At 36.2% G+C, this 27,264-nt stretch overlaps 3 protein-coding genes across 3 annotated transcripts; 1 reads left to right on the plus strand and 2 right to left on the minus strand.

Annotated features, from left to right (window-relative positions):
- Window positions 1–8: 8 nt before the first annotated feature.
- On the minus strand, window positions 9–3,297 carry mpc1 (mitochondrial pyruvate carrier 1). The gene is made up of 5 exons (XM_044136653.1): window positions 3,111–3,297; window positions 2,273–2,276; window positions 2,058–2,154; window positions 1,615–1,747; window positions 9–834 (listed from the first exon to the last, which is right to left on the minus strand). The coding sequence occupies exons 1-5, from the start codon at window positions 3,179–3,181 to the stop codon at window positions 813–815; spliced, it is 327 nt and encodes a 108-aa protein (XP_043992588.1). The 5' UTR covers window positions 3,182–3,297; the 3' UTR covers window positions 9–812.
- A 512-nt stretch (window positions 3,298–3,809) lies between these two features.
- rrp15 (ribosomal RNA processing 15 homolog) lies at window positions 3,810–4,919 on the plus strand. Its single transcript, XM_044136645.1, has one exon. The coding sequence runs from the start codon at window positions 3,880–3,882 to the stop codon at window positions 4,600–4,602; it is 723 nt and encodes a 240-aa protein (XP_043992580.1). The 5' UTR covers window positions 3,810–3,879; the 3' UTR covers window positions 4,603–4,919.
- A 1,289-nt stretch (window positions 4,920–6,208) lies between these two features.
- Window positions 6,209–26,937, minus strand: LOC122842601 (globoside alpha-1,3-N-acetylgalactosaminyltransferase 1-like). Its single transcript, XM_044136633.1, has 11 exons — window positions 26,191–26,937; window positions 22,648–22,695; window positions 22,325–22,465; window positions 17,789–17,821; window positions 17,550–17,684; window positions 17,321–17,429; window positions 13,222–13,335; window positions 11,461–11,577; window positions 11,175–11,308; window positions 8,594–8,671; window positions 6,209–8,509 (listed from the first exon to the last, which is right to left on the minus strand). The coding sequence occupies exons 1-11, from the start codon at window positions 26,439–26,441 to the stop codon at window positions 8,362–8,364; spliced, it is 1,308 nt and encodes a 435-aa protein (XP_043992568.1). The 5' UTR covers window positions 26,442–26,937; the 3' UTR covers window positions 6,209–8,361.
- Between the last annotated feature and the right edge of the window lie 327 nt (window positions 26,938–27,264).

Consider the following 27,264-nt stretch of genomic DNA (forward strand, 5'->3'; position numbering starts at 1 on the left):
TGAAAACATTGTTTTTCCAGTCCAGTTTATTCAAAACATCTCTAAAGAATCCAAACAATTACTCTGAAAAATCAGGAGACTCTTACAAGAACCTTAAATTAATGTGAATTAGACGTGACTACATGTGTGGTCATCACTTAACAGACTTTTATTTTGAACAATTTTACAGGATAATCAGAACAGCCTTAGCTTTTAAACAAAGCCTTACGTGTTTCATATTTACATCTGTTCATTTCAATATTTTCTAATTTGCACTTTTTGCCGTAGGAGGTAAAATGATACCAAACTTGAACCATAATGACAGATTCATTTTTTTTCTCATTTTGCCTCAGTAAGTTCTAAGCATCTAAAAAAGGTGACAATATGGAGGACAATATCTACGTTTCTCCAGAATCACTGTCTGTGCATTTTTGCTCAATCTGACCTCCCACCAGTTTAAATATCCATGTTTTAAAAGGATGCAGTGTAACAATATTTTTTTTCTCCAACAAAAATTGACTGTGAGGGTCTATTTTATAAGTTGCTGCAGCCATAGATCTGTGTTCAAGGCATCTGTCGCCATTAGTTCATTTAGGTTTCATTCCATGTAAGATCTAAAAATAACTGATCGAAACTACTGGAGCAAAGCTTATTATTATTTTTTAATTTCCTTGTGGATTAAAGTGAAAGCTAAATTGTGGTCAATTATGGTACCATCCAGTCAAAAAGACAAAACTGGCAACAGCTTCGCTGATCTGCTGAAGGAGTTCTGGTGTCCAGATGTAGTTTGTTGAAGCAGCATTTCGCATTATTGCACCGATTTCACTTCACCACTAGGATGACTTCTTCTCCATGCTGAGATTAGAAAGAAAACACAGAATTAAGTTACATCAGAATGGAGCTTTTCTCTTTACTGCCATCATAATATTTACAGAATACATTCCTGTCAGTTTTATGTTGTTGTTATTGCTTTTTGTCACATATTCCACATAAAACTGGGCAATTGTAAACTTAATTTCAAGATGTGGAACTGCTAGACAGTCCTGGAAAAAAATTAGCAGACCACTACAAAAATGATCAGTTTCTCTGATTTTACTCCTTATAGGTTTATGTTTGAATAAAATGAACATTGTTATTTTATTCAATGAACTACTGACAACGTGTCTCTGAAATTCCAAGCAAAAATTTTGTTTTTATTGGCAGAAAAATTAGAAATAGTCATAATAAGGAAAAAGTTGCAGTGGTTTCTGACCTCATATAATGCAAAGAAAACAAGTTCATGTTCATTTAGAAACAACAAAACTAATGTTTTAACTCAGGGAGAGTTCAGAAATCAATATTTGGTGGAATAAGCAGGAAGTTTTCAGTGATCTCTTAATTATTTGGTAGGCTACAATATTTCTTGTCATAATCAAAATAATCAAGTGGCTGGTTTGGTCAAAAGACTTGATGTCTAAAGAACATTCTGAAATAAAAAAGACACACGATTTTTAATTATTGCCATAAAGAACAAGCAGAAAACATAAAAATCACTAAAAACAAGCATTACAACACTGGATTTAAATTAAACTGCTTCCTCATCTTGCATTTCAAATTAGTGACAATAAATAAAATGCTGGCGGAACATCATCTCACTTGTATTTGATGAGGCGACTTCCCTGGACCAGTTGTGCCGACTCGTTGGTCAGATGGCAGGCGAAGAGGAGCCAGTTACGAGGCTGAACCTTGTAGGCGAATCTCATGAAGAGCAGAGAGTAACAGCACAGAGCTGAGAGCAGAAAAACACGCAAATGTGGATTTATTAAAGTACCTTCGTCTTATAAACTTCTCATTTCACAAATTCTCACATGTAAATAACTGTCAACACTGGAGCATCTTAATAAATCAACAGCAAAAGTCAGGCCATAGTAACACCAGATTAAGTAAATCTGGATTCAAATGAAGAACAAAACATTTTCAAAAGCTACACCTCAACTTGACACAAAAAATAGATTTTTTTCTAAGTAAACCAATGACACCCCCAACAGGATCAGATGCAAGGAAACAACAGTGTCTGTCCATATGTCTGTATGTCTTACCAAAGGTCATCCTGCCGCTGATAATTTCAGGGCTCTTTTTCATGTCTGCGATGGCAGCGATGGGAAGACCCCAGTTTGCTATGGGTCCCCAGAAATGCTAGAAAAGTGACGTTTAAATTATATTAAACATGAGAGTAAAACTGTAAGCACTGGCATATTCTGCAGTCTACACAAATATATAAAACAATAACTAGACAGAGAAACTCTGGACTTACCGTGCTGTCATATGTTCACGTTTTCATTTTTAAGTCCGACATGGAAAAGAAAAAAAAGAAAGTTAAAACTTCAGCATTTCAGTGTCGAAGCTGGGAGGTGTAAACCTATTTTCTTATTTAAAGGTTTATTGTAATGCCCATTTAAGGCATCTTGAAAAAGTGACACAAAAATGAACATTTTGTGTTTAAAAAGCAAACAAATGCAGCTTCTTGCATCACAATACTCTCACCTGACCTTTACTCTACATGTCAGGAATGAAGCAGGTTTGTGCAGGGTAAAACTCTGGTAAAACGAAGTGTACACTTGAGTTTCCTTACAATGAGTTATTTCATATAGTAACAAAGGTAGTTCTTATGTAAACTCCGGTCAAAGAGAGGTTGGTGTGAACTTCAAGCACGACCCACATAAGTACTGTTTTTATGACGCAAAGCAGTATTTTCCAATGACTGACTCACACATACTCTCAGGTATTTTGGAAGATATTTCTGAAGCAACTCAGTAAAGATCAATATACTATTTATTTATCGGTATCTAGTTTTGCACAAATGGATATCCTACTACTAAAATAGTGATAAATATTTGAATTATAAACTATCATAAACAGTAAGGAGCTGCAGATAGCAAGCGCCCTTGAGAGTTTAGCTTATGACAACATAGAAAACAGCGGGAAACATTAACAGATGAGAGGTAAAAATATTATTTACTGTTGTTAATGAGTAGATTTAGTTAATTTAAGTACATTTCAACCATCCAGTACTTCTCAAAGGGTTGCAACAGTCAGTCAGATTGGTTAGCATTCATGCTAGCAGTAAATACTGAAGTGTGTTAAATACGAACCTCATCAAATAATCCCTAAACTCCTTACTCTTCAGGTAGTCGACGGCTTTGCGTGCAACTGTCCCCGCCATGGTTTACAGTTAAAAGTATTGTTTGTTTTCACGGATTACTGGACTCTCCCTGACAGGACTGAAGGGCGACTGGAAACTGGAGAGCTGTGCAACCAGAGGACGACCGATAATATCCGGGGGTGTTGCGCCGAATTAGGTCCTTCCGCAAAAAAGAGACAAATCATGTAGACCCATTTTTCCATAATTACAAAATTACAAAAAAAGTCTTTAATGTTTTTTATTTTTTATTTTTGAAGAATTTGTTTCCCATATTATTATTGTTATGCTTAAATTTGACAGGAGTGTTTGTCAGCTTAAATTGTTAAAAATAAAGTTTTCTTTGTTTTTAGCAAATTTCTAATGAGTTTATTTAATTGAATCAAATCTATTAATTTCTTTTTTGTTGCTGTGTTTGTAGTTTTTGCTTGTTTTATCAAAACGGGTCCATCTTGTAAATGAGATATTGGATGAGACAACCTGTACAAATAAAGGTAATATAAAAATTAAAATTAATAATTTTTAGATGAAAGATTTAATCAATTAAGCTTAAAAGTGGAAAAAAACAACCTTGAAACTTGAATGCACTATACGGTTAAAACGCAGCTGAGTATAAGTGGGAAGTACATATAAACGGGAGAACCAAGAAAGATAAAACATCAGAAAGCGCATGCGCAAAAGAGGAAAACCTAAATCCCCTTCCGGTTCACGGCTCTGACTGCATGATGGCTGTGCGTGGTGATAACGTGTCTCAGAATATCCAAGAAGATGCAGTTTGTCAGCTTAAGGACGACAACCAACAGAGCGATTCAGAGGGAGAAAGTATTAACGAAGACTCTGACGGAGGAGAAAACACAGACAGCCATGATGGCGACGAAGCGGAGAGTGAAAAGGACGAAGATAACGACTCGGACGCCGTTGGCGGTTGGGCAGACGCTATGGCAAAAATCCTGGGGAAGAAAACTACAGCGAACAAGAGCAGCATCCTGGCTAATAAGAAAGCGGTGACTGAGAGAAAGGAGCTGCTGGAGAAAAAGAAAGAAGTAGACAAGAAGCGACAGTGGGAAATGATGTTTCGAGAAAAACCTGACATCGTGCGGGACCGTGAGCTTGAGAAAGCCCTGCAGAGGACCGCCACCAGGGGGGTGGTGCAGCTATTCAACGCCGTGAGGAAACACCAGAAAAACACGGGTGAAGCGCTGAAGGAGGTCGGTGGATCTGAGAGAAAGAAGGCTAAGATTATATCTTCTATCTCAAAGAAAGACTTCATCGATGTGCTGAGGCGGACTGAAGAAGGAAACAAGGTTTCTGTGAAGATGGAGAATCCTCCTGTGTCTGAGCAGAAGCCAGCGTGGAGTGTCCTGAGAGAGGACTTCATGATGGAAGCCAGCATGAAAGACTGGGACAAAAACAGTGACACGGAGGAGGCTGGTCCCCATAAATGAGGAAGGAAGAGATTTGAACTGAATCTTCCCATCTAGGTCTGAATACTGAAGCTCCTGATGCCCTGAGAGACCAGCTAACGAAGGGAGATGCTCCCTTAGTCTGGATGATAATTTGCTAAATTTGGTTTGTTCTGTGTTTATAACCTAAAAGAATATAAACAGTCTGAAATCAGCATTTTCAAAATGCTCCGCTGCAAAATACGTGTGCATCATATTTTTGTTTTGATGGATGCAGCTGAAAACATGTCGGATAAAATCAAAGAATTGCAAATTTTGTATTTTCAGAGTCTATTTTCTGTTTTCCTTTTTTTTTTTTTACACAATAAAATACATAAAGTTGATTTTAAAAAGTGTATGGACCAGACTTTTCATTCATGTTTAGTTTGATTTAGGTCAGGGCTTTGGGAAGCCAACCAACATCCCAGGAGTTTAATAGTCTGGTTAAACCACGACTTCGAATGCTGAAGTGAACTTCAGCATTCGAAGTGGAGGTAGTCAACCTCCATTTATTTATTCATTTTATGGGATACATGTTTGGCACTGACTGCAAGAAATAAAATTTTAAAATATTATGTAAAGGCATCGGCTTTACTCCTCCAAACATTCTTCTGTATTTTTTCCAAAAAGCTCCATCTCATGTAAAAACTTTACCATCATTTTCAATGTTGGGGCCTGCAAATTGCAGTCAAGACTAAAGGTATTAATGTTTCAGAAGATCTCATTTGTTAGCAATTTTTAAGATTTTTGATAAGTTGTGCAATAAAAATATATTTTTTTATTGTTGCTGGTGTTTTTTTTTAAATGTACAATATTAAGTGGGTTTTCCTGAAACTAGTGTGAGATTGGAGAGTAAAAGGTAATGATCTCAAACATGACAGATAATCTACAAGAGAATAAAAGTGAAAAGGAGTGAAAAGGACGCCTGTTTTTATCTTGTTCAGGGACACCTGGCCATGATTATCTGAGAGTGATATAGGCTACGGCGCAGTTTGAGGTCACTGCTCCATAATGTGCCGGCCTGTAATCTGATGATTGCCGGATGTAGTGGAAGTGGCGGTCGTCGCTCGCTGGCAAATCTCCGCAAGAGCAGACTGAAGAGAAAAGTGCATTAAAAGCAGCATGGCATTTACTGAGAGCTTTAGAATATTTAAATTGATTTGTATTCTTGGTTTTGTAATAGATTTGTGTTCATCTATCCTTCGCCTGCAACTGGAAACAACGTTGTGGTTAGAAAACTCACTCAAGTTTCCGACAAATACGTTTAAAGAGTTATTTCAACAAGTTGAGAAATTAACTTTTTACATAAGACTAAATGGTTTGGATTGCTGCATCTGAAAACTCTTTCAACTCATCTTTGTCTAACTGTAACATTTGTTTGGTAATCTGAAACAAATAGTTTTCACAAAACAACAAATCCCCAGAAAAGCTTTTGTTGACTAAACAAAACAATTGACCTTCCCAAAGCCTCTTTAAACAATAAGCAGAAAATTTAGGGATTATTTTATTATCATTTATCTTTCAAGTTACAAGATAATTGAAAGAATTTTGGAAAAATAATTCAGCCCAAAATATTCATTTGTAGGATTCATTCTTTAGACACAAGAAATCCTTCATAGATTTAAATTTTATTTTCCTTATTAATAAAAATACTGATAAAACAAAGCAACCATAACAAAGACATCAAAAGTGCAGCTTCCAGAAAAAAACAAACAAATCTCCACACACATAAAGAACAATCAGCACTCGCATCCCGTGAATCTAAAACCCACAAGTAAACACAAAACCTTAAACACAATGTTCCACTTCAAATTCATTTTAGCTCCTACAAAATCTAAAATTTTAAAATTAAAATAGCATCTCTAAAAAGGGCTCTGCGCTTCACTGTAACACACCGAACATCTCTAATATGTTTTCTACTCTTAGTTTGATATGTGATTATGTGTTTTTTAAACTGATTTTTGCCTTTATAAAAATATTCCTGAGATCCATATAGGAAAGAAAAGCAGTTTTACCACAATAAAAAAAAAGTCTCAAATAGAAAACATGATCTTTAAAAATCTTTTTATCAGAAATTAAAAAGAGCTTGTAAAAGAGGCAGTATTATGTATATTCCAGGCACATTGTGTCATTTTACAGCGCAATAAAGTAACTATGTTACCTGGAGTTGTTATAAAAATGACTAAAAAGACACATGACTACAGACAAATTCTTCAAATTTGAATGCCTTAAAATTGGGCATCTGTCTCTTTAAGAAACCCCTGCTCCTTCTGACACTCCTTCAGTATGTCAGCAAAACAAAACAATATTAATGCTTTTACCAACAGTGCACGTATAAGTAGCTAGGGTAATGAGCTCAGCAGATGTGCAGTTCCATCAGGTGTTTGCTAATTGCTGGTGGCTAGTCTGCAGGAGCTGAGTGGAGGAGTTGTTGCATCTAAAATGGCCGCCAGGGGAAACTAAAAGATTTCAAATGTGTGAAAAAAAAAATCAAAGCAGCACTCCAGCTATGGTTTTGGTGAGGGAATAACATTATAATATGTTGGTTTTATATATACTGCCTCTTTAAAATGATTTATCAACAGGCACTAATGTGGTAAAATAATGAGGTTGTCTTCCAGAGCTTTTTGAAAGGGGCAGTAGTGTGCACAATGTAATTTTAAGTACTTTAACATCCTGCATTTTCTACACTTTTTGGCTGCTGTGGTAGAGATGATTACAAGTCGTCATTTATTTATGTTTTATTTCTGTGGGAGAATCTGTAAAACCAATGGGCAAAATAAAATAAACATCTGATTGTTGATTCAAGGAGGTTTCTTCAAAGGAATAATTTCCTTTTCAAAATGGTTTAAAATGTAATTAATTCAAAAGAAAATCCATTTGCCAATAGGAATATCTTGTTATATAACATCAATATTCTGTAAACAATGTTGATCAATTGTCTGGAGTCCTAAAACAGATGTGATCACCTGAAAAATTTATAATAAATGACAATTCCTTTTAAAGATACTATAGCATTTTTTTAAAATCCATTAAATCCACACAAACGCAAAACACATGTATAGTACAGGATGTATTTTCACTGAAAGAAGTTTTTTGAATTACATTTTTAAAAGGGGAGCCAAAAAAAGTGTTTGTGCACTTTAAGTTGTTTTAAAAAAAAAAAAAAATTCAACATTATCTTGGCCTGATTACCACAGCCTGTGGGGTTTTTCCCTGACTGGGAGCGAGAACGCGGTCATTTTTGAAAAGGTCATTTTTATATGTGTGGTTATGTTTATTCAGTTAAAAATATTAACTACAAAAAACATAACTCACCTCCAAATCATAGAGCAACAAATAGCGCAGCTGCTCCCGCCATCTTTTATCAAACGCTTTTTCTTTTTGTTACGTTTTTTGTCACTTAAATTGAGTCCACAAACTGTCACTACTGGTTCTACATCGTCATCCGTGTTTGTTTATTCTAAATTCACGTATGGTATGTTGGGGGCTTTACTGGATTTTCTTCTGGAATCGGGATGTGGTGTGTTGCTCCTGCCGTGTGGCTGGACTCACGAACCGATCGAACCTGTTGGACTTTTATCGGCTCTGTGGTCACAGAAGATTGGAAAATCGGCCGTCAATTCTTAAATCACGTCGTGTGAACCAGACCTAAAACTCGCAACAGCCCGGGGGTTGGGAGCCACTGATCTAAACCCAAACACCAAAACTACAAAGAGGCAAAGTGAGCAGAACCTGAGTCCATCTCCTGAAGTTTGAGCATCAGTGTCCACCATTTGGACGAACCTCTGCATAGTTCTTAATCAACTGGGAGACCCTTACGACTTTAATGTCAGGCGATACTTTATCATAGTCAGACCACAGGTATTCTGGAGACAGCACCTTGGTCGGTTTGTTGGTCAACAGGTACCTGCAATGAAGAAGGACATACAAATACACACTGTAAGTATTTTTCTGTTTAGATATTTTAGTTTAATGTTGTGTCGTATTGTACCTGTTGAGATGACTCTCCTCCTGCCAAACAGCTTCGATCTTGTTTTTGGCATCCTCCTCTGACATTTCGTAACAGTACCTGGTAAAAGAGCAGAAATCAAAACACAAATCCTGCTGCCAAACGTTTAACACTTCCAGCAAACAATAAAACATGACATTTAAGTTTACATCGAAACATTAAAAAAGATTGTTAAAACAGAAATGTAAAATGTCAAAGGTTGCTATGTTCAAAATGTACTTTTAATCTGAATAATAAGACTCGCTCTAGTTATTAATAAAACTGTTAGTTATGTGTCTCTGGCATAAATAATAATTGTTTTCACATAATGAACAACTTTTGAGCTTACTTTTTGTCAAGCCTATAATATAAACATGTTTCCAGAATAAATGTGAGAGAATATCAAGTTTATGAATGAAGATTACAAGAAATGCTTTTGTGTCATTTTTCAGAAGTACTTATACACTGTAAAACATTTAAGCCGCATTTAGTTGTGTCAACTACCTTCTACTGTTGAGGTCAAATAAATGTAGCGAGTTTCAGATTTTGAACCTAAACGTGTGAATTTGTGAAAGATAAATTTGAAGTAGTAAGTTGTGTTAACTTTTTATTAAGAGCTGAATAAACTAGAGATTTTAGGTTGACACTTAAAAAACCAGAAAAAGAGAGGAGTAGGAACTATTTCCCAGAATGCTTTGCGGCATGTTTTGGTAACCTGAGATGGAAATGCGTTACGTTGATCTGACTTGTGATTTATTAAGGCAAATGTTGATTTTAAAGCTTGAGGTTCCTGTTCACACTAAATGTTTTCATCAGAATTCATTGTGATGTTTAATAAAATTCATTATCAAATCAGAAATTTTGTTCAGGCAATTTGAAACAAGAATTTAAATCATTTATACACTAACTTGATAAGGTGAGTGAATAGAGAAATGTGTGCTCTAACTAGGTGAGGGCAGATTTTTTTTCTTGCACATTGTAAAATAATTATTTGGTTTAAATTACAGTATTACGTTAAAACTCACAATTCAAGATTAATAAACTTAAAAAAAACAAAAAAAAAACAATGTTTAGACCACTTGTCTCTTGTTGTTAAATCAACTTAATGAACTTTAATTTCTGAGTCAAAACCAAAACAACTTTCTTCTTGACTTAAATTAAATGATCAAACAGTAGTTAAAGCACCTTCAAATGTTTTACAGTGTATTATGAAGCAGTTAGATTTAGGTAAGTTATTTTTATTTTATTTGTGAAATTTCTTAGTTTATCCAGCGATGTGTAGGCATTTTTATGAAGGTACGGTTTACATGAGCTTGTTGTTATGAGCCATAAGTACTCCATGAACTGGTTAATATTTCAGTCAGCCTTTCACAATAAAGCATAACCATTTTGTGCATGGGCTGTCAGAGCTGCAGTGAGTTTACATATCCTTGCTCAAGTCCTGATCAGTCAAGATGAAGTTTACTTGATCCAAGTCAAGCCTCAAGCCTTAAAAACTGAATGGACCTTACCAAGCTCCGCCCACAACCGACCCACGTGACCGCAAGTCTCACAAGCAAAGCCTCGTAGCGCTTTGTTTCTATGTAAACATGACTCCATTAGTGCATCATTTCTACCGGATTTTCACAATATATCAGCTACAGTACTACAATAGACAGAGGAAATAACAAGTTCATGTCATCATCTGGGAGGAGGTTACTGGTTTTTCAGTCACAAGCTGGTTGCAAACCTGAGGCCAGCAGGTGTCAGTCAGTCAGTTACGGTAGATCTGAAATTTGGTTTGATGACCTCAATATGAGAAGCTACAGACTGATAAGAGGAACCAAAGAGCTCTGTTAAGGTAAAGACGCCATTTGTTTGTTAAAAGTTTATGAAATATATTTTTTCTATTTGATGTTTGTTATGAATGACGATGCGACCGTCACAAACGAACGACGTAATTAGTCCAGCCTTTAGAAACTACAGCGGCTGTAATGCGCCACAGCAAAGGTAAACAAAAGTAAAATAACCCGAACAGGTGATCAACTCAAAACCACTCGTACCTTTTTACTCTCTCTCTTTTTGTGGTTTAAGCACACCTGTTACCGTGGCAACCGCCTGCGCCCCCGCAAGACGAGCAAAGATTACGTTAAAAACAAAACATTCAGTCCGTTACGATATCAAGTTTCCAGGCTTGATATTTATTTCTGGATTATTAAACAGCGCTTCCCTGAACACAGCGATGGTTGATTTACTAGCTGTACTTGGTGCTAGAGAGGCTAACACGAGTAACAGTTTAGTCCAAAGCCTTTTCTGCTAAAATAAAATCTTTAGTGTGTGTCAGATACAGTACACGTTGCATATTGATCTGTTTAGCTAACATAAGACTGTGTAGCAGACAGGCTTCAAGGTGTAGAAGTTGTATCAGAACTGCTATCATGCTGTACTTAGCTAACGAGAAGCGTGTGTTTGTGAGACGGCCACCCACGTGACCACGTAGAATGTGCATCAGCCAATGAAAAGCGGCCCCTCTGGTAAGGTCCATCAACACCTCTGTCTGGATAGAGATGATTTTAAAGGCGAAGGCTTTTTGTAGTTTAATTACTTGACTAGCTTGTACATGTCCTCCAGGTATCCACCCCACACCGCTGCAGTGTAGTAGTAGTCTCCTTCCCCAGCAGGAATAAAGGCTTTGGACTGAGGTCGACGCTCATAAGGAAAACTGTCCCTTGGCGTCGCCTGTGTGGATAAAACAGGTCAGCATGAGAGGCTTTGAATATTATATGTGATGAACTGAAAATGACAGGTAGAAGCAGCATGTATGGCACAAAGAGACTGAATGTCTCTCATCTTAATTTACATCCCTTAGAGCAAACATTATGTGAGGCTACCTTGTAGTATCCCCGGTGAAGTACAGCTGAAAGACGACTGAGGGCCTCGGCTCCAAACCGGGAACGGAACTCGCTGTCTATGTCCATCATGAACAGATAATCCGCCTCTTTAAGGATCTGAAAGTAGACGTAACGTAACGGAAGCATTAACAAAACATTACAATGCTAGATCACATTGTAATGGATGATGTTTGTGAAGCTGCCGTTTATTTCTAGAATGTGAAGTAGCAATTTGAATAGTCAAATTGCCTGAAGCATTAAGCTCAAACATCGCCACGGTCAATTTGAAATAACTGCCGGAGGTTTGGGAGGCACCTGAATTATTTAGTTTGGAGGAGTTAATTTGTTTAGGTGGGGAAATTTCACACCGTCTATAGATTTAGTACTTTCACTCTGTCCTCTCAGAAAGGAGCCAAACCACCAGGACAGTGTTATGTAGTTAGAACAGGTGTTTGGTTGGCACTCTGCCCAGCAGGAGCAGCAGATGAGGCAGTGAAACAAAGGCACCGCAGAGAGGAAAGTAAATTATGCTACTGAGCAAATAATTAAAAACCGTACATTCAAATTATATGTATAAAGATTTTCACTCCCTTTCATCCAACTATTTTTCTGTGTTTAGTTTTTTGTTTTCCGCATTGTGTGAAGTACATTAGAGGCTGGATGGATTTTAAATGCTGCTTAAATGAAAGCGCTTTAAGCAAAGCCAACATGAGTGAAGCTTTTGCTGTTGGTGACTCTTAGGATGTTTTCCCCTTTGAGTGCAAAAAAAAAAAAAAAAAAAGGAGGAAATTCTTTTGAATTCCCTCCTTTTGACATCACAAAACACCAAAAGGCATTTAGTGAAGTCAAACATGAAAGCAAATGTTTGCTTACATCTATTTAGCATTGTGGCGTGTAGTCAGGGAGATATATATATAATTCTATATATAGTTCTAACTATTTTGATCTATAGAGTCATATTCAAAAGATTATAATATTATTCAAACATTCCTGTATTTCAGCAACTCTGTCACCGACTGAAACACTTCATAGATTATTTACAGGGATCTTTAAAAAGCCTGACGATTCTGTTTTGACCGATATTCTTTTACTTTTGTCTGAAAAGTTGATAATTACAGAGAGAAAGTTGTTAAGTTGTTGACTGCAGACGTGTCAGCTCTCTCTCACCGCAGAGCAAAAGTAAACAGTGGCTGATTCTCAGACATTTGAGAACGTTGATAAAAGTGGTGAATAAGATCGGTTTCATGCGATTGCAGATCTTCCAAAATTACGTAAATCACGGCTGGTTTATCTTTTCTCACTCCTAATTATTTACACAGAAACTGATGTTTGAAAGCTTTTATTTCTGCTAATTATGATGCTTTTCCACTTATATGAACAACAACAACAAAACTACTGAAATGTGGGCTTAATGAAAAGTTTCTTTACCTGCTTATCTGGTAAATGAGCCTCATCAGAATGCATATTTTAAGTTATTGAAAGTGAACGTATATGCAAGGAGGACTGATTGCAGGATAGGAATCTGACTGTGTATTGAAAAAAACCCCCAGAATAGTTATCATTAAGTAATTGACAGATGGAAAACTAATATTTATGAGGTGTCCTTGGATATTGGAATACTGTGCATTTGCCAGCCTTTGCCTAATATTTACTCCACTTTTTACTATAAATCTGTCCATCCATTTAGTTTCCACGGCTTCATAAAAAAAAACAAACAACTAGCTGTCTTTCTTGGACAATTCTTTGTGTCTGACTTTTTACCTTCTTTTCAATGGTGATGGTCGCCCATTTCATCCTTCCCAGCACCACATCCTGCCAGCGGTTTGCACTTGGGACGGCCTCGACTGTCACCTTCCTGCCTTCACCCAGAGAAAGCTGAAAAATCAAACAAAAAACTCAATTCATTACAAACAACACCACCAAAAACATTCAAACTGGGCGTCAAACAATGGAACAAACTCAGTATGGAACTAAAACAATGCCCAAACATCAATCAGTTTAAAAGTTAATACAAAAAAACCATTAGCTGTATGCCATGTTGTTATTTGCAAATGTTATTGCTAATATTAGTATTATCTGTATATTTTCATGTCTCATGAGAGTTAGTTTGTAATCATTTTTACTGTGTAATATGATTTATTGTTGGCTCTTTAGAATATAATAAATTTTATGGCTTTAATTACCAATTTTCGATAATTATTGTGTCAGTAGGTAATATATTTAATTAAATTGAGATAAGGGGTAGGATTAAGTAAGTGTTCACTTCAAACAGAAAAGTGTAGTAAACAAATTATTTTGTTTTTGGGAATGTATGCACATGTTTTTCTGTTTTTTAAAATCGGTTTGAAAAGAAATATATATATAAATATAAAGAAAGAAAGAAATATATATATAAATACAAAAGCAGCATTGGTTGAATGATAAACACCTACAAAGCTGATTAAATATCTGATATCAAACATAAGTTTTGATATATATGCTGTTTTGTTAGAGCAGTGTTGTCGTGGCACATGGGCTTCTCCATATTGAAAGGCTGAAATGCTGCAACAGCACTTAAAAAAATGGAAACAAAACAAGCATAAAACATACAAAACAAAAAAACAAACGATGATACTTTTGCTCCACTTTAACTACTTAGACTTGGCAGATAGTTTTTAATATGATTTTTTTTTTTTTATTGAACTCTCAATTCTTGTAGCTCAGTTTGACAAAAAAAGATCTGCGCCTGCTTCCCACGTTCTTCATTTTGTGCCTCCTTCAACCACAAATTTAGAATTTAAATCAACAAACTACGTGTTGTATCAATAAATAGCCTGGTTTATTAGTTGACCTTTTGTTCTGTTTGTATTCAGTATGTTTCATAAATGTAAGTTTTGAGTGAGGGGGTTTCCCCTTGTGGCTTTACTTCCTGTTCAAAAATCAGGAGGTTGCAAGGCCAACCCCCAACTTACTTTCAGTTCTCTTACTATTTCTAGGCACTCACCTGTGTCATCATTATTTATTAATCTGAGTTAACTGTCTATAAATTGTTTATTTTGTAAGCTTCTGGATCTGTCTACACAATGCCTACTTCTTTTGTTGATTTATTTGCTTTCTACACTTATGAAGCATGAATTAATCTGATGATTTCATTATGACTGCTGATTCCCCCCGCCCCATAAAACAGTCTCTCAGAAAATGTCGGCACATGGCAGAAAACCTCTAGAGTAAGCCATAAAATCTCATTACAAAATAATCAACCTGTTCTAAAAGTAATTTCACCAACTTGAAGTGGTGAATAAACCACAAGTCTTAATTTCACAGTTCAGAGTTTCACAGGGCGTGAGCTGCAGCTCGAGTCAGAGCAAAGAGCTGAACAGATGTGCCCACAACATGCGCTGCAACTGTAACATCTGATATTTTGTTTAAATGAAATGCACCTGCAGCGTAGTTTTGCCTGAGAAAACAGTCTGCTAAGTAGCTAGTGGCATTAGCTACTTACTTATTGACTCTATGTTGCATTGCGTTTCTGTGTTTGATTTGATGTAAAGCACTTTGAAATGCCTTGCTGCTGAAATGTGCTATACAAATAAAATTTGATTGATTGATTAGTTTTAATAATTAAAAAAAAAACTATTGCTACTACTGATTTTAAAAATAAAACTAGGACTGACTAGGAGAGAGCTGCAGCACAAATCAACTCTTGCCAAAGGCTAAAGAGGTTAGCCTTTGATATCAGTCAAGCCCTCAACTCCTAGGCTTGTGCTACTAAAATGTTAGCAGAGTTACTTCAAAACGTACTCACAACTACATCACTCTGCATGCAGGGTTGAGGCGAGTCTTTTTTAGATCTGGCTTTCGGCGGAAAGCTGTTCTGTAGAGTTTCACAGGGTGTGTTTCACACATCTGGGTGTCTCCGTTCTTCAACGGACACACTTTATCAACCTCCACAACTCAAAGAACAAATCTAACATTCTGGTGGCATCCGCTGACATATTTAAGCCACTGCCATACAGTTCCATAAAAAAAAAAAAAAAAATCATGGAAGCGGTTCAGGCATTTTATATTGTACTGATTTATCTTACTCTAAGGTGCTTTTTCTACTTAGTATGGCTACCAAACTTAAATAGCTTGCACCGAGACACTTCTAACTTGCTTTATGAATAAAATTAAGAAGGTTTCCATTAGTGTAAACCAGGGGTGGGCACTCCTGGTCCTGGAGGGCCGGTGTCCTGCAACTCTTATATGTCTCCCTGGTCCAACACACCTGAATCCAACAGCTGAATCACCTCCCAAGTGCAGTCAGGTTCCCCAGAGTCCTGCTAATGACCTCGTTATTTGACTCAGGTGTGTTGAAGTAGAGATACATCTAAACGTTGCAGGACACTGGCCCTCGGGGACCAGGATTGCCCACTCCCTGCTGTAAACCATGCCGCCAGATATGTTTTTGTTTCAGTTCTCAGAAAGGAGTAAAAGAAAGAAGTCACAGGTGTGTCGTAACCTGTCCTGTTCCTTTTTGTGAATCCGTTGTATCAAATACCTTCATGAAAATTATCTTCCAATTTTTTAATCAAACGAATCTCAACACATTCTCTTTTATTTAATACATCTGAGATGTTATAGCCAGTCACAGTTCCTGGATGTACAGTAAATGACTCATAATTAATGGGGATTTCCTCATTTTTTTATGGTCTAGAATTTTTCCATGCCAACATAATAAATGGCAAGTTCACTTACATCTTTTTTTCTTTCCTGTTTTTAGATGATAACAATAGTCCTCAAATCCCTACAACAAAGCCCAGCTATGTTATTTTTATGAGTTTTTTTTTTGCTTTTAAAGAAATAGTTGTAAAAATTGAACATGCAAATTGGTAAAATACAGATTGGAACACTCTAACTTACATGAAAAAAGATTGAGAAATTCCAGATTTATGCATTTTATAAGTGTAAGGCAAAAATATAAATAAACTAGAATAATATTTATTTTTAGAAAAACAATATTGAAAGCAAAACAATCATTGCCTTTGTCAGAGTCCAAGGAGGACATCTTTCTATTAGAAGGAAAGTTTCAGATTTCAGAAACGGAAATTTCTTTCCTGGAATTTTCTTAGCATGCAGGTGATTTCTTAGCTTGCAGTTCTTCCTGCTGCCAAACTATCAATTTTCTTGGAACAGGTTTTGCTTGTGAAAATGAGCTCAAGGTATTATTTCAGCATTTAGTGAGAAGTGACAGCATTTTCGTTCTTGGTAATTTAGACATATATCACCAGCAGTTTCATCAGCAAACTACACAGGATGTTGCAAAGGTTTTTATGACTCTTGAACTTTCTAATCCAAAACATGAACCAATACAATCTAGCATAAAACTATAATATTTTATAATATTTACTTTATTTTTCATAGCTGCTGTCTCTTCCTTTTCTGAATCTGTGTCCATCCCCATGGCCTCTTTTATTTTAAGCAATACCATTTTTACAAACAGTAATCAGATGAGAGTCAAGTCTGAACAAAGAGTGTTGACATGAAAACATATTTACCACTTCTCAATTTTAAGATGCTTACTTTGTTGCACTTTTATGTTTCAGATAATCAAAGAATCTCTAAAATTAGACAACGAGAGCATAAATAATTGTAAAAAAAAAAAAGCTGTTTCGGTTCTATCAAAAATTCAACTAACATTGACTCAAAGTAGAATTCAACTTTTAAAAGTGGAGCAGCAATAAATTGATTATATTGTCTGTAGTCAGTAAAAGTTGTTTGCTTAATTGACCTCTTTTAAAAAAAGAAATTTGGCTGATCAAATCTGTTTTCAAAGAGGTATTAAAGTGCTTTTCACAATCACAGTGTTGCAGGGCTAAGGACAAAAATACAAGCAACTCACCTTGGGGACTTCATCCTTTCTGTCTGTGTGAACGTAGTAAGTGACATTGAAGCCAACAAAGAAATGCTTTTCTCCTGACTCAATAAATTTCTGTAGAAAACGAGTGTATCTGGTTGGTGGAAGCAAACAACAAAGGCCTTCAATTAGTGAGAAAAACAAACAAGCAATACAGAAAAGAAATAGCAACCTAGTAAAGTGTCTTTTTCCACAACATATTCTGTTTACATACTTGCCAACAGCAAAAACCACCACAGCTATTCTTGGGTCCATTTTCTTATAGATTGAATCAATAACCACGGGGTCAAAGGTCCTTTCCCAGACGAGAGGAGCATTCCAGTTTGTCACAGCATTTACATCTGTCCGTCTTGGGAACAAAGGGAAATGCATTTATAAACAAAAATGACCACAGGGTAGTTTCACATTGGAGCATATATACACAGTAGAATCAAATAGGTTGTGATGGCTTACCCAGTCAGCGCCTGTGGCTGTTCGTATTTTAGTCTGGAGAAGAAAAAGAGAAATCAGCTTCAGCATTTTATTTTGAAGGACAGAAGTTGTACATGCAGGACATTTTATAAATCATAAAAGATGAACTTAGAGAGTAAATCTTTATTATTTAATCAATTATAAGTAATTTAATGTCAGATAAATGTCAGCTATCTGAAAATGGGACATTTCCTAAAACTGTGCTCAATGAGACACGTGGTGTTTTTAGACTTCAATGGGTTTTCTTTATTCATTACAGTGGAGAAATAAAATGTTGCATTTATTTGTTATCATGTTTGACCAGTAATAATTTTGACAACCTAGTGTCACTACAAACTACTTTAAAGTGACCGGGCAGAAACACTGTTGTTCCTATAATTTTAAAATTAAACATGGCTACAACTCTGTGCTAAAACACTACAGGGGTTACTAAAAGATTGCTAAACTCAAACCTGTCAATTTTAAAAAGAAAGTACTTTGCTCAAATATAACTAGATGAGACAAATGTGGTAAGTGAACTCCACTGACTAAAACTCTTGATAACATGCCAGTAAAACCAGTGAACACAGGAAAACAGATTCAGCAAACATTAATTTAAGGGTTTAAGTCAGTGTTTCCCAATTCCAGTCCTCGGGGCCCCCCTGCCTGCATGTTTTAGGTGTTTCCCTTCTGCCACACACCTGGATGAATCTTTGGGTGATTAACATTCTCCTGCAGTACTTGGTGGCTGCAAAAGATGTCATGCAATCATTTGAATCAGCTGTTCTGGTATAGAGACACATCTAAAACATGCAGGCAGGGGGGCCCCCAAGGACTGGAATTGGGAAACACTGGTTTAAGTCACTAAAACGTGGTGTATAGGCTGTTTATAATTGTCCTGCTGGTTCAAAGGTCTCACATCCTTCCTTTGTAAAGCTTATTTTGACATCTTACATGTTGACTTGGGACAACTCAACCAGAACACCTCAGACTGGGAGCATTTCCTCTTCCTCCAGGATCCCAGGGTTTGCTGGGATCCTGGATCATTAACTTGATAAGATTCCTTGCAACAGAACAAAGGCTGCTCTCACTCCAGGAAGCTCTCTAGCCTTATGCTGTTATTTTAGGAACACTTCTTTCTATTTGAACAACTGGGGCGGACGAAATATAATGTTTGAAGCTGAAAAATTAAAAGAATAACGCAGCTAGAGATAGCAAAATACTGTTCTCAGAAAGAACCTCAGTTGCATTCAATATCTGGTGTGATCTTACCACAATAAAGACTCTTTTCATAAGACCTAGCATTATGTTGCAGATCTGCTAACTGTTGAACAAAGTCAATTAAGCTAAAAAAAAAAAACAACCCAAAAGTGCTGCTGGTGCAGATTTCCACAGGGTGAATATCACTTATTCACCCTGTGTGTTTTTATTCTTCATTTCTGCATCTTAAACTGTGAACCGATTTCTAAAAACTACAATTATGACCCACATTATAAAGTGGGTCATTTAGTTTAGTTTCTTTTTTTCCATCTGGGTCTGAGAACAAAGAAAACATATCCGCCTTATCTTGGCGGATATGTTTTCTAAGAGGAAGGAGGCATTTATATCAAAGGCATTGTTCCTGTCCATGCAGCTCTGCAGCCTCTACTTTTAGAAACCAATTTTGGATCCTACTGTTCTGGCGAATTATAGACCTATCGCCAAGCTGCCTTTTATTTTAAAAATTCTTGACAAGGTAGTCTATAATTAGCTTATCTTAATGTACATAATATATTAGAGGTTTTTCAGTCCGGTTTTAAACCATCTCATAGCACAGAGTCAGCTCCTTTAAAAGTTTTTAATGATATACTTTTAGCAACTGATTCTGGTGACTGTGTTGTTTTGGTGCTGTTGGATTTATCAGCTGCCTTTGATACAGTTGATCAAGGCATTTTAATTTCCCGTTTAGAACAGTGGGTGGGCTTCGGTCACATAGCTCTGGATTGATTTAAGTCTTATGTGGCCAAGTGTACTTTTTGTGTCTGTCTTGATGCCCATAGGTGCCCCTCTGCTTCTCTGTCGTGTGTTGTCCCACAGGGCTCAGTTCTAGGCCCATTTCTTTTCTTGTTGTACCTCCTTCCTCTTGGCTCTGTTTTTAGAAAATATGGGATTGCTTTTCATTGTGATGCAGATGACACATAGATATATTTACCACTAAAGAACGCAGACTCCACTTCTCTTCGGTCTCTTTTTTTGTCTGGAAGATTTGAAGGCCTGGGTGGCCCTAAATTTCTTGAAACATAATGAAGATAAGACAGAGGTAGGGATTTTTGGCAGATCCACTGTAGATTCCCTGACCAATCTTGGCTCTTTGGCCCAGTATGTCAAGCCGGTTATTATAAATTTAGGGGTTAAGAGCATGGGCGTAGATTTGGGTATGGAGTCACGACCAATATTCAAGGGATATAAAATAGTCCCGACCAATTTTTGCCTTATTAATTAAAAAAAAAAATTGTATTTTTTAACAAAAACAAGATAAATAAACAAAAATCTACATTGATTAGTTTAATATTTCAATATACTACGCAGTGGTAGCATTCATTTTAAAATTCGCTGTTATGAACTATGACGACCCATGCCGCTATTGGCTCAAAGAACGTGGATCTACGTTCTTGGCCACACACGGAACGGAAGCTTGGTCCATGGTGCTGAAAGTGAACGCGTCTTCTTCTGAGTTTGACATTTATTATGAGTCTCCGAGACCATGTCGCCACCAAAAAAGAAAAGGACGACAGACATTAGAAGTTATTTCGCTACCTCGGCTGTAAGTACAGTAAGTGGACCCATAAGTTAGATATCTATCACGCAACGCATTTATTGTAAAGTCCGGTGTTTAGTAAGGTCAGCACTGAATGTGACGTAGAATAGGTCTGTTAATTATGTAATATTTTTTCACATAGGATGCTCAGACAACAGAACAAGGGGCAGAGCAGAACGATGGAGAGGTGGCTGGAGCTTCAGGGCTCCAGGTCAGGTGTTAGTTCTCAGATATGTAATATACTGTGAAATTATCTCAGTAAATATGGCATTTGAAGTGTTAGTCTTAAATTAAGTTAAGCTAGTGTGAATACAAACCAGGTTACTACTGGTCAAAAATGGTCGGTGCAGGGGATGGGGTGGGGGGGCTAGGGGTAGGTCAGTAGGTTGTAAGGTCCCACCAAAATTTAGACCAAACCTACGCCCTTGGTTAAGAGGGATGCTGGTCTTAAACCACACAGAGCCGTTGTAAAATCCAGCTTTTTCCACTTAAGGCAGCTAGCCAAACTAAAACCTATTCTTTCCAGACAGCACTTCGAAACAGTGATCCATGCATTTGTGACCACACAGCTGGATTACTGTAATGCACTTTATATACGAGTCAGTGATTTATATATTTCCCAGCTTCAGAGGGTATAAAATGCTGCTGCACGACTTTTAACAGGTACACAAAAATATGACCATATTTCCCCTATTTTAGCTTCCTTATATTGGTCACCAGTACAGTTTAGGATTCATTTTAAAATCCTTTTATTTGTTTTTAAAGCTCTTAATGGCCTTGCCCCTCTCTGTCTGTTACATTCTTACACATCCTCCTGTTCCCCTATAATTGCATTGTATCTTTTGATTGTGTACAGCACTTTGGTCCTGTTGGTATATAACGTGCTTCATAAATAAAGTTGGTATGGTATGGTATGGTATGTCCACACAATAAAACCGAATACCTACAAAAATTCAAATTAAGCTCTCAGGCTTGGTAATATGCACTAAATGAGATTTATTCTTACATTTTGGTATGTTGTGTCTTCTAGATTATATTTTATATCACATTGAGATCATTGTTAGTTGTTTTGTTTTAGTAACTCTGAATAATAACAAAGTCACCATTCATCTTTTGAACCTCACACGATTTGTTTTGTCCATGCTTGCTTTGTTTTTAATTATACACATATCATCAAAAAATGTTACTGAAATCCTTATAAAGACAGATTTAATAACAGCAATATTTGTAAATATCTGACAGTGAAATCAAAATCCCTAAAATAAACTGAGGTCCATTCCAGGAGTTCATATTGAGAGAAAAGTATGATACTCCCCCCCCCCCTGCTCAAATTAAGAATTTAATTTATAAATCTTCAAACTTCTCTGTCACTCAAAAAATAAATAAAAAAGGAAAAACAGGGAATAATATTACATTTGGTCTAGATGCAAACGTGGACAAATGATTATTTAATGTTAGAAAGAGAAAGAGAAAACATCTACCAATGACTCTAGAAAATAACTATTTAGACAGAAGATTCATTTTAGCTTACAATTAACAAAAGTTTTTCTTTTTCTTTTTTTTACATTTTTACATGTTACAACTTATCTAAAATGCTCCTTTACTATGCAAGAATGAGAAGATATATATATAATAGATTGATGGGTGTTTTATATGGTTTTTAAAGCTCTAGCACATTTTTTTTAGCCATAATAAACCATAATAGTGTTGAACAACAATGTACAACAAAAATGGCTTCTTACCCTGATTCCATTACCCATGATTCATCAATCTTCCTGCAGCTTTTCCTGCTCTGCCCATCCTTGTCCTTGTTATTTATCTCATTAAGCTTATCTTCCAATTCAAGTAAATCCTTCTCGGGGAAAACAATTGGCTTGCAAAGGCTTTAAAGGAAAACAAAAGCACATTTTCAAATCACGTGACAAAATGAAATGGATGAAAGAAATACAAAATGGTCCTGAGATTTGTTGAACAGTCAGGCATTGACAGACTCAGTGGAAATCTCTAACAGTGTTTAATTATATTTTTAAAAAGTGTGATGCTAGCTAATGTTTTTAGTACTTACTTGGTAAAGGTTAAGTGCTGGATGAAGTACCGGTAGCTGCAAAATAATCTGTGAAGACATAATGAAACCAATATATTATTTTTTATAGTCAACACGTTGTTTCTTCAGACATTTATTGGTGTTTTAAGTTAGGGAGACCAGATTTGGGTTTCTGAAAAGGAGGACACTTCTTTTTTTGTTGACGGACGAATCCCGGACGATTTTTTGTTGGCGGGGCCAACAAAAAATGTTCCGCTTATCCCGACCCCGGATAAGCGGAAGAAGATGGATGGATGGATGGATGGATGGATGGATGGATGGATGGATGGACTATGCATCTCCAGTAAATAATGTCTACCTGGAGAAGGTAATCTTGAGTTATTTTGGTTTCATTTGCATCATCTCACATATTTTAAGATCTAAACTAGGGTCACTAAAATAAATGGAAATCGTGTTCAGGTAATGACATAATTAAATTACATGAAAGACTGAGCACTTTTTATTATCAGTAGTCTTAGGATGGCAATGCAAAGGTACAAAACAGAGGATATGAACCGGTGAAAGATTGATACATAGTCAGAAGACAATGAAATCGACACAAAAGCCTGGGCGGCTCAACCTCCCCAATTAGATATGGAAGAATTATGTTTCTATTTTTAATTCAATTGCTGTAAATGTTCGTAATGTGCTGACCACCATTGATATGAACAGAATACTATCCATGACAGTCTTATTTAAAATATTTGGAAACAATCTATCTATAACAGCAACACTGACAACAGTGATCTGACAGTTACACCCACAGAACATGACAATGCAAGAGGAACAACTTGCCTCACTTTTAAAAGAAAAAGGTCAAAGGTGCAAACTTGTCTTTTACCGCTCTGTGGAATAAAATAATTATTCACAGTATGCTTACTTTTATTAGAAGTTTATTTAATGTTAATATTACAATGTTTAATCAGTTTATTATATTTTGCTCAGACTTACAGAGTCATTGTTTCTCTTCTAGCCTTCACAACTTTGCTCCAGTGTGATAAGTAAATGATTGTCATACCTCCAGAGTGACAGACCAGACTCAACGGCTGAGTGATTATTATTAGGCACAGAATATTCTGCCTGAAACTGGTTTTTAACTAAAGGTTGCATTTTTCTCACTATGTGTATTAATCTGATAAGCTTTTTTAGAATATCAGCGATGACAGCCTGTCTGTGTGCGAAGGGCATTAAACACTATATATAGAGAAGTGATTCCTTTGTCTGGTCAGATCTCAGATCTCTCTGGGTTCTCCATCTGGCCAGATGTAATAAAGCTGTGTTTTGTTCTCTCTTTTTAACAAGGTTTGGACTTTGTTAACTTCTCGCACTCGACAGCTCCCATATTTTGGTGCCAAAAGTTCACATGAATACTGTAGAAAAAATCCCAAATTTTCAGACTGAGACTGCAAGCCGCACACATACAAATTGTGAAGTAGTCTGTTTGTTGTAATAAAACTCTTTTTCAACTGGTTTTTAAATGATTTTAACACTTAAGCTTATATTGCATTCCAAAATCTCATTTTTTCCCTGTGAACCACACAGGATGATCTGTATAATAATCTTTCTTAGTTAAAGTTGTGAAGTACTGAATATTTGCCAAAGAAAGCAGTAGAAACGTAAAAATGAGTTTGACAATTTAAAAGATTTAACAATGTTTTGCTAGTTTATGACACAATGCCACATTATCAAAAGCCATCTCTATTAACAAAATATGAACACAGTTGAATTTCCTTGAATTAATAGTACAAACCTCTCCATTAAATCTTACAAAACTTTAAATGATCCCTCATTTTAATGATTCAGAGGCTTTGCTAATTGCCTGCACTTACCTTTCACAGAAATGTTTACCTGGAAAGAAGAAACAACTTAACATCTCTAAACCTTTCCCCAGATAAGTGGAGAACAAGACTCCTAACAGAGTGGTTTTAGATTAGGATAATGGAAAAAAAAAAAAAAAAAAAAAAAAAACTCACTACCACAAGTAGCATTACATAAAAGTAGATATTCAAATGGAATTCAACTGATGGACAGTTAGTTGATCTAGCCACTTCCCATTTCCGAGTAGGTACCACAAAATACTTTGCTAGTAAAACTACGGTAGGAATTACGTTCGGTCAGCTTTTTCTGCAATAGAAAAAGCTGACCGAATACATTTACACAAATACATTTTCTCCTTTAAATTCAGAGGTGAAAGTGTTGCTTCTGTTTTCTTTCTAATATGTTGTAAAAAGAAAATGGAGAGGAAAAAAAATCCCCAAACAAAGGGCCTGCAAATTAAATAAAATTTAATTTCAACACTTCACTGGGATCACAGTTTCACTTCAGCTATAAATAAGTAGCTCATGGGCATATGTTACTTATGTGAGAGTTTTACAAAATTCAAAAAAATAAAAATTAAAAATAAAATAAAAAATTAAGAAATGGGAGAAAAAGCATACAGCAGAACACACCCACTTCTAGGTAACAGCTTCAGATAATTGCTTTGACACTAGAGTACAACACACAAAACAATGGAGTCTGCTTTAGTCCACAGGGAAGCAGTTCAAATATTTAGATTTTGAAGACGTACACTTACAGGGAGGAAACCTAACTCAGCCCTTTTCCCTTATACCAACACATGCGCTTGGATTTTCTACATTTATAATTTTTTGCTGTTTTTTTAGCTCCAGAAATTCCGGTGTAGAGCTTCCGTTCTTGGCGGTGCTTATAATAGCCTATTTACAATTTTACAACATGATAACACTTCACATTAAACTTCACTCAAAAGAATAATTAAAACCCTTTAAGCAACGTAATTTGAAGCGGAGCAATTCTCTTTTAACCCCGGACATAACGGGATGAATTATATTTTCTCATGTGTTAATCCCGTAATAAAAAGAGCAAAGGGTTGGATAAATGCCTAAAAATTAAAATAAATACAAACCTACTTTAAATAATAAATGATTCGCTGTAACTAGATCCGAAAGCATCCAGTTACAGAGATGCTTTCGGATCTAGTTAAAAAAAAAATAAAAAATTAAAAAATAAAACCCTTTAAGCAGCGTAATTTGAAGCGGAGCAGATCTCTTTTATCCTCGGACATAACGGGATGAATTATATTTTCTCATGTGTCATTTCCCCTAATAAAAAGAGTAAAGGTTGGATATTTGCCTAAAAATTAAAAATAAATACAAACTAAGTTTAACTAATAAATGATTCGCTGTAATTAGATCCGAAAGTTCTTCAGAGACAATTTCGCAGTTCTTTTTTTGGGGGGAGGGGGATATTTATGAGGCGAGGGCATGGCGCGACACACCGTCGTTCACACAAATAAATATTCTTATACTTTAACACCCAGATTTAACGGATATGTGCAGCAAATTTTCTCCTTCTTTGCATGATATGCTGAACTACAAAAATAAGACACTTTTATATCAAATAGGCCTACGCAATTTTCTTATTCGTGAAAGCCTTTATGTCTTCCCCTTTTTGTACTTTTCTTGCATCACTACATCAAAAATAATCAAGAAAATGTCAAACACTTACAGGAGGCCAAGAAAAACTGCCACGAACAAGAGATGGGACTTGGTGATGTTCCGCTGCATTTTCAATCCGTTAGAATCACCGGAAGTTAGTAAGAAAGCGTCGAGCAGAAACTGAAGAGAGATGCGCAGGTTCTGGGGCGCTTTACTGGAACTTGCTATCCGGCAGGGAGTGGGAGGTAAACATTTTAACACATAGCAGTTTCCACAGGGAGGGACAAAACCACAAGGCGAGGGGTAGGATGTTCTCATCATTATCGTCAGGAAGCTGCACTGAACTGACAGGGGAAAGAAACATTTTCATTTCTCTTTTCCATGTTTGACAAAATCACCGAATGTTTTTAAAGCCAGAAGACTGTAGCTCAAACAGCTGAGTGAAACTGACACCCCTCCCACCTCAAAACAAAATCCAGCAAATAGTCTGAGTGGTCAGTGCTCCGTCTGTGCCGTTAAAATGTTTTTTTTGGGCAGCTTTGGTTTCTGAATATTAAAAAAAAAATTCTAGGTCATGCAGAGTTCACCATCCTCCATATTGCTCCAAAACGAACCAAAGTGGGTTACTCCGTTTGTGCCGTTAGAACTACCGCAACGAAGTTGTTTTCATGGTGGGAGTGAGCGGCGCCTAGCTCAAGGATGATCCGATTTATGAACGGTAATTTCGGCCAGCCGTTCTCTACCACTCCCTCCTCAAGCGCTCGGAGGTTCACTTAGGGACTGTCAACAAATTTTCGAACCAAACTCTCCAATGAAACAAATGTAAATAGATATCTTGCCTTGTGACCAACTGACACAAAATTCATGCTGTTACAGGAGACTCACTCGTCTGGCTCAATATTTTTTAATAATTGTAATATTAAAACTGTTCTTCCAGGCTGGAGAGATGAGGTACACTCATTTTTATTGCATTTGAAACTTTTTGATATTATTTTAGAATTTTTTTTGTCAAAATTTTGTATTTTTCTTCTATAGCTTCTGGGTCATGTGACCCATTTAATCTTTATTGGTCGGGATCAAAGCCTGTTTTATCTGAGCTAATGTTTTTCAAAAATATATTTTTAAATGCATTTAATGGTAAATA

This window comes from Gambusia affinis, linkage group LG02 (genome assembly GCF_019740435.1).
Source record: "Gambusia affinis linkage group LG02, SWU_Gaff_1.0, whole genome shotgun sequence".
Lineage (NCBI taxonomy): Eukaryota > Metazoa > Chordata > Actinopteri > Cyprinodontiformes > Poeciliidae > Gambusia > Gambusia affinis.

Coding starts and splice junctions, on each gene's coding strand:
- rrp15 (XM_044136645.1), top strand. CDS start 3,880: ATGATGGCTGTGCGTGGTGATAACGTGTCTCAGAATATCCAAGAAGAT.
- LOC122842601 (XM_044136633.1), bottom strand. CDS start 26,441: ATGATGAGAACATCCTACCCCTCGCCTTGTGGTTTTGTCCCTCCCTGT. Junction 17,822..22,324: donor TCATGGGTAATGGAATCAGG/GTAAGAAGCCAT, acceptor TTTCTTCTCCAG/ACTAAAATACGAACAGCCAC. Junction 11,578..13,221: donor CCATCACCATTGAAAAGAAG/GTAAAAAGTCAG, acceptor GTCTACTTTCAG/ATCCTTAAAGAGGCGGATTA.
- mpc1 (XM_044136653.1), bottom strand. CDS start 3,181: ATGGCGGGGACAGTTGCACGCAAAGCCGTCGACTACCTGAAGAGTAAG. Junction 1,748..2,057: donor CAGCGGCAGGATGACCTTTG/GTAAGACATACA, acceptor TTCTGCTCTCAG/CTCTGTGCTGTTACTCTCTG. Junction 835..1,614: donor AGTCGCCTCATCAAATACAA/GTGAGATGATGT, acceptor TTCTAATCTCAG/CATGGAGAAGAAGTCATCCT.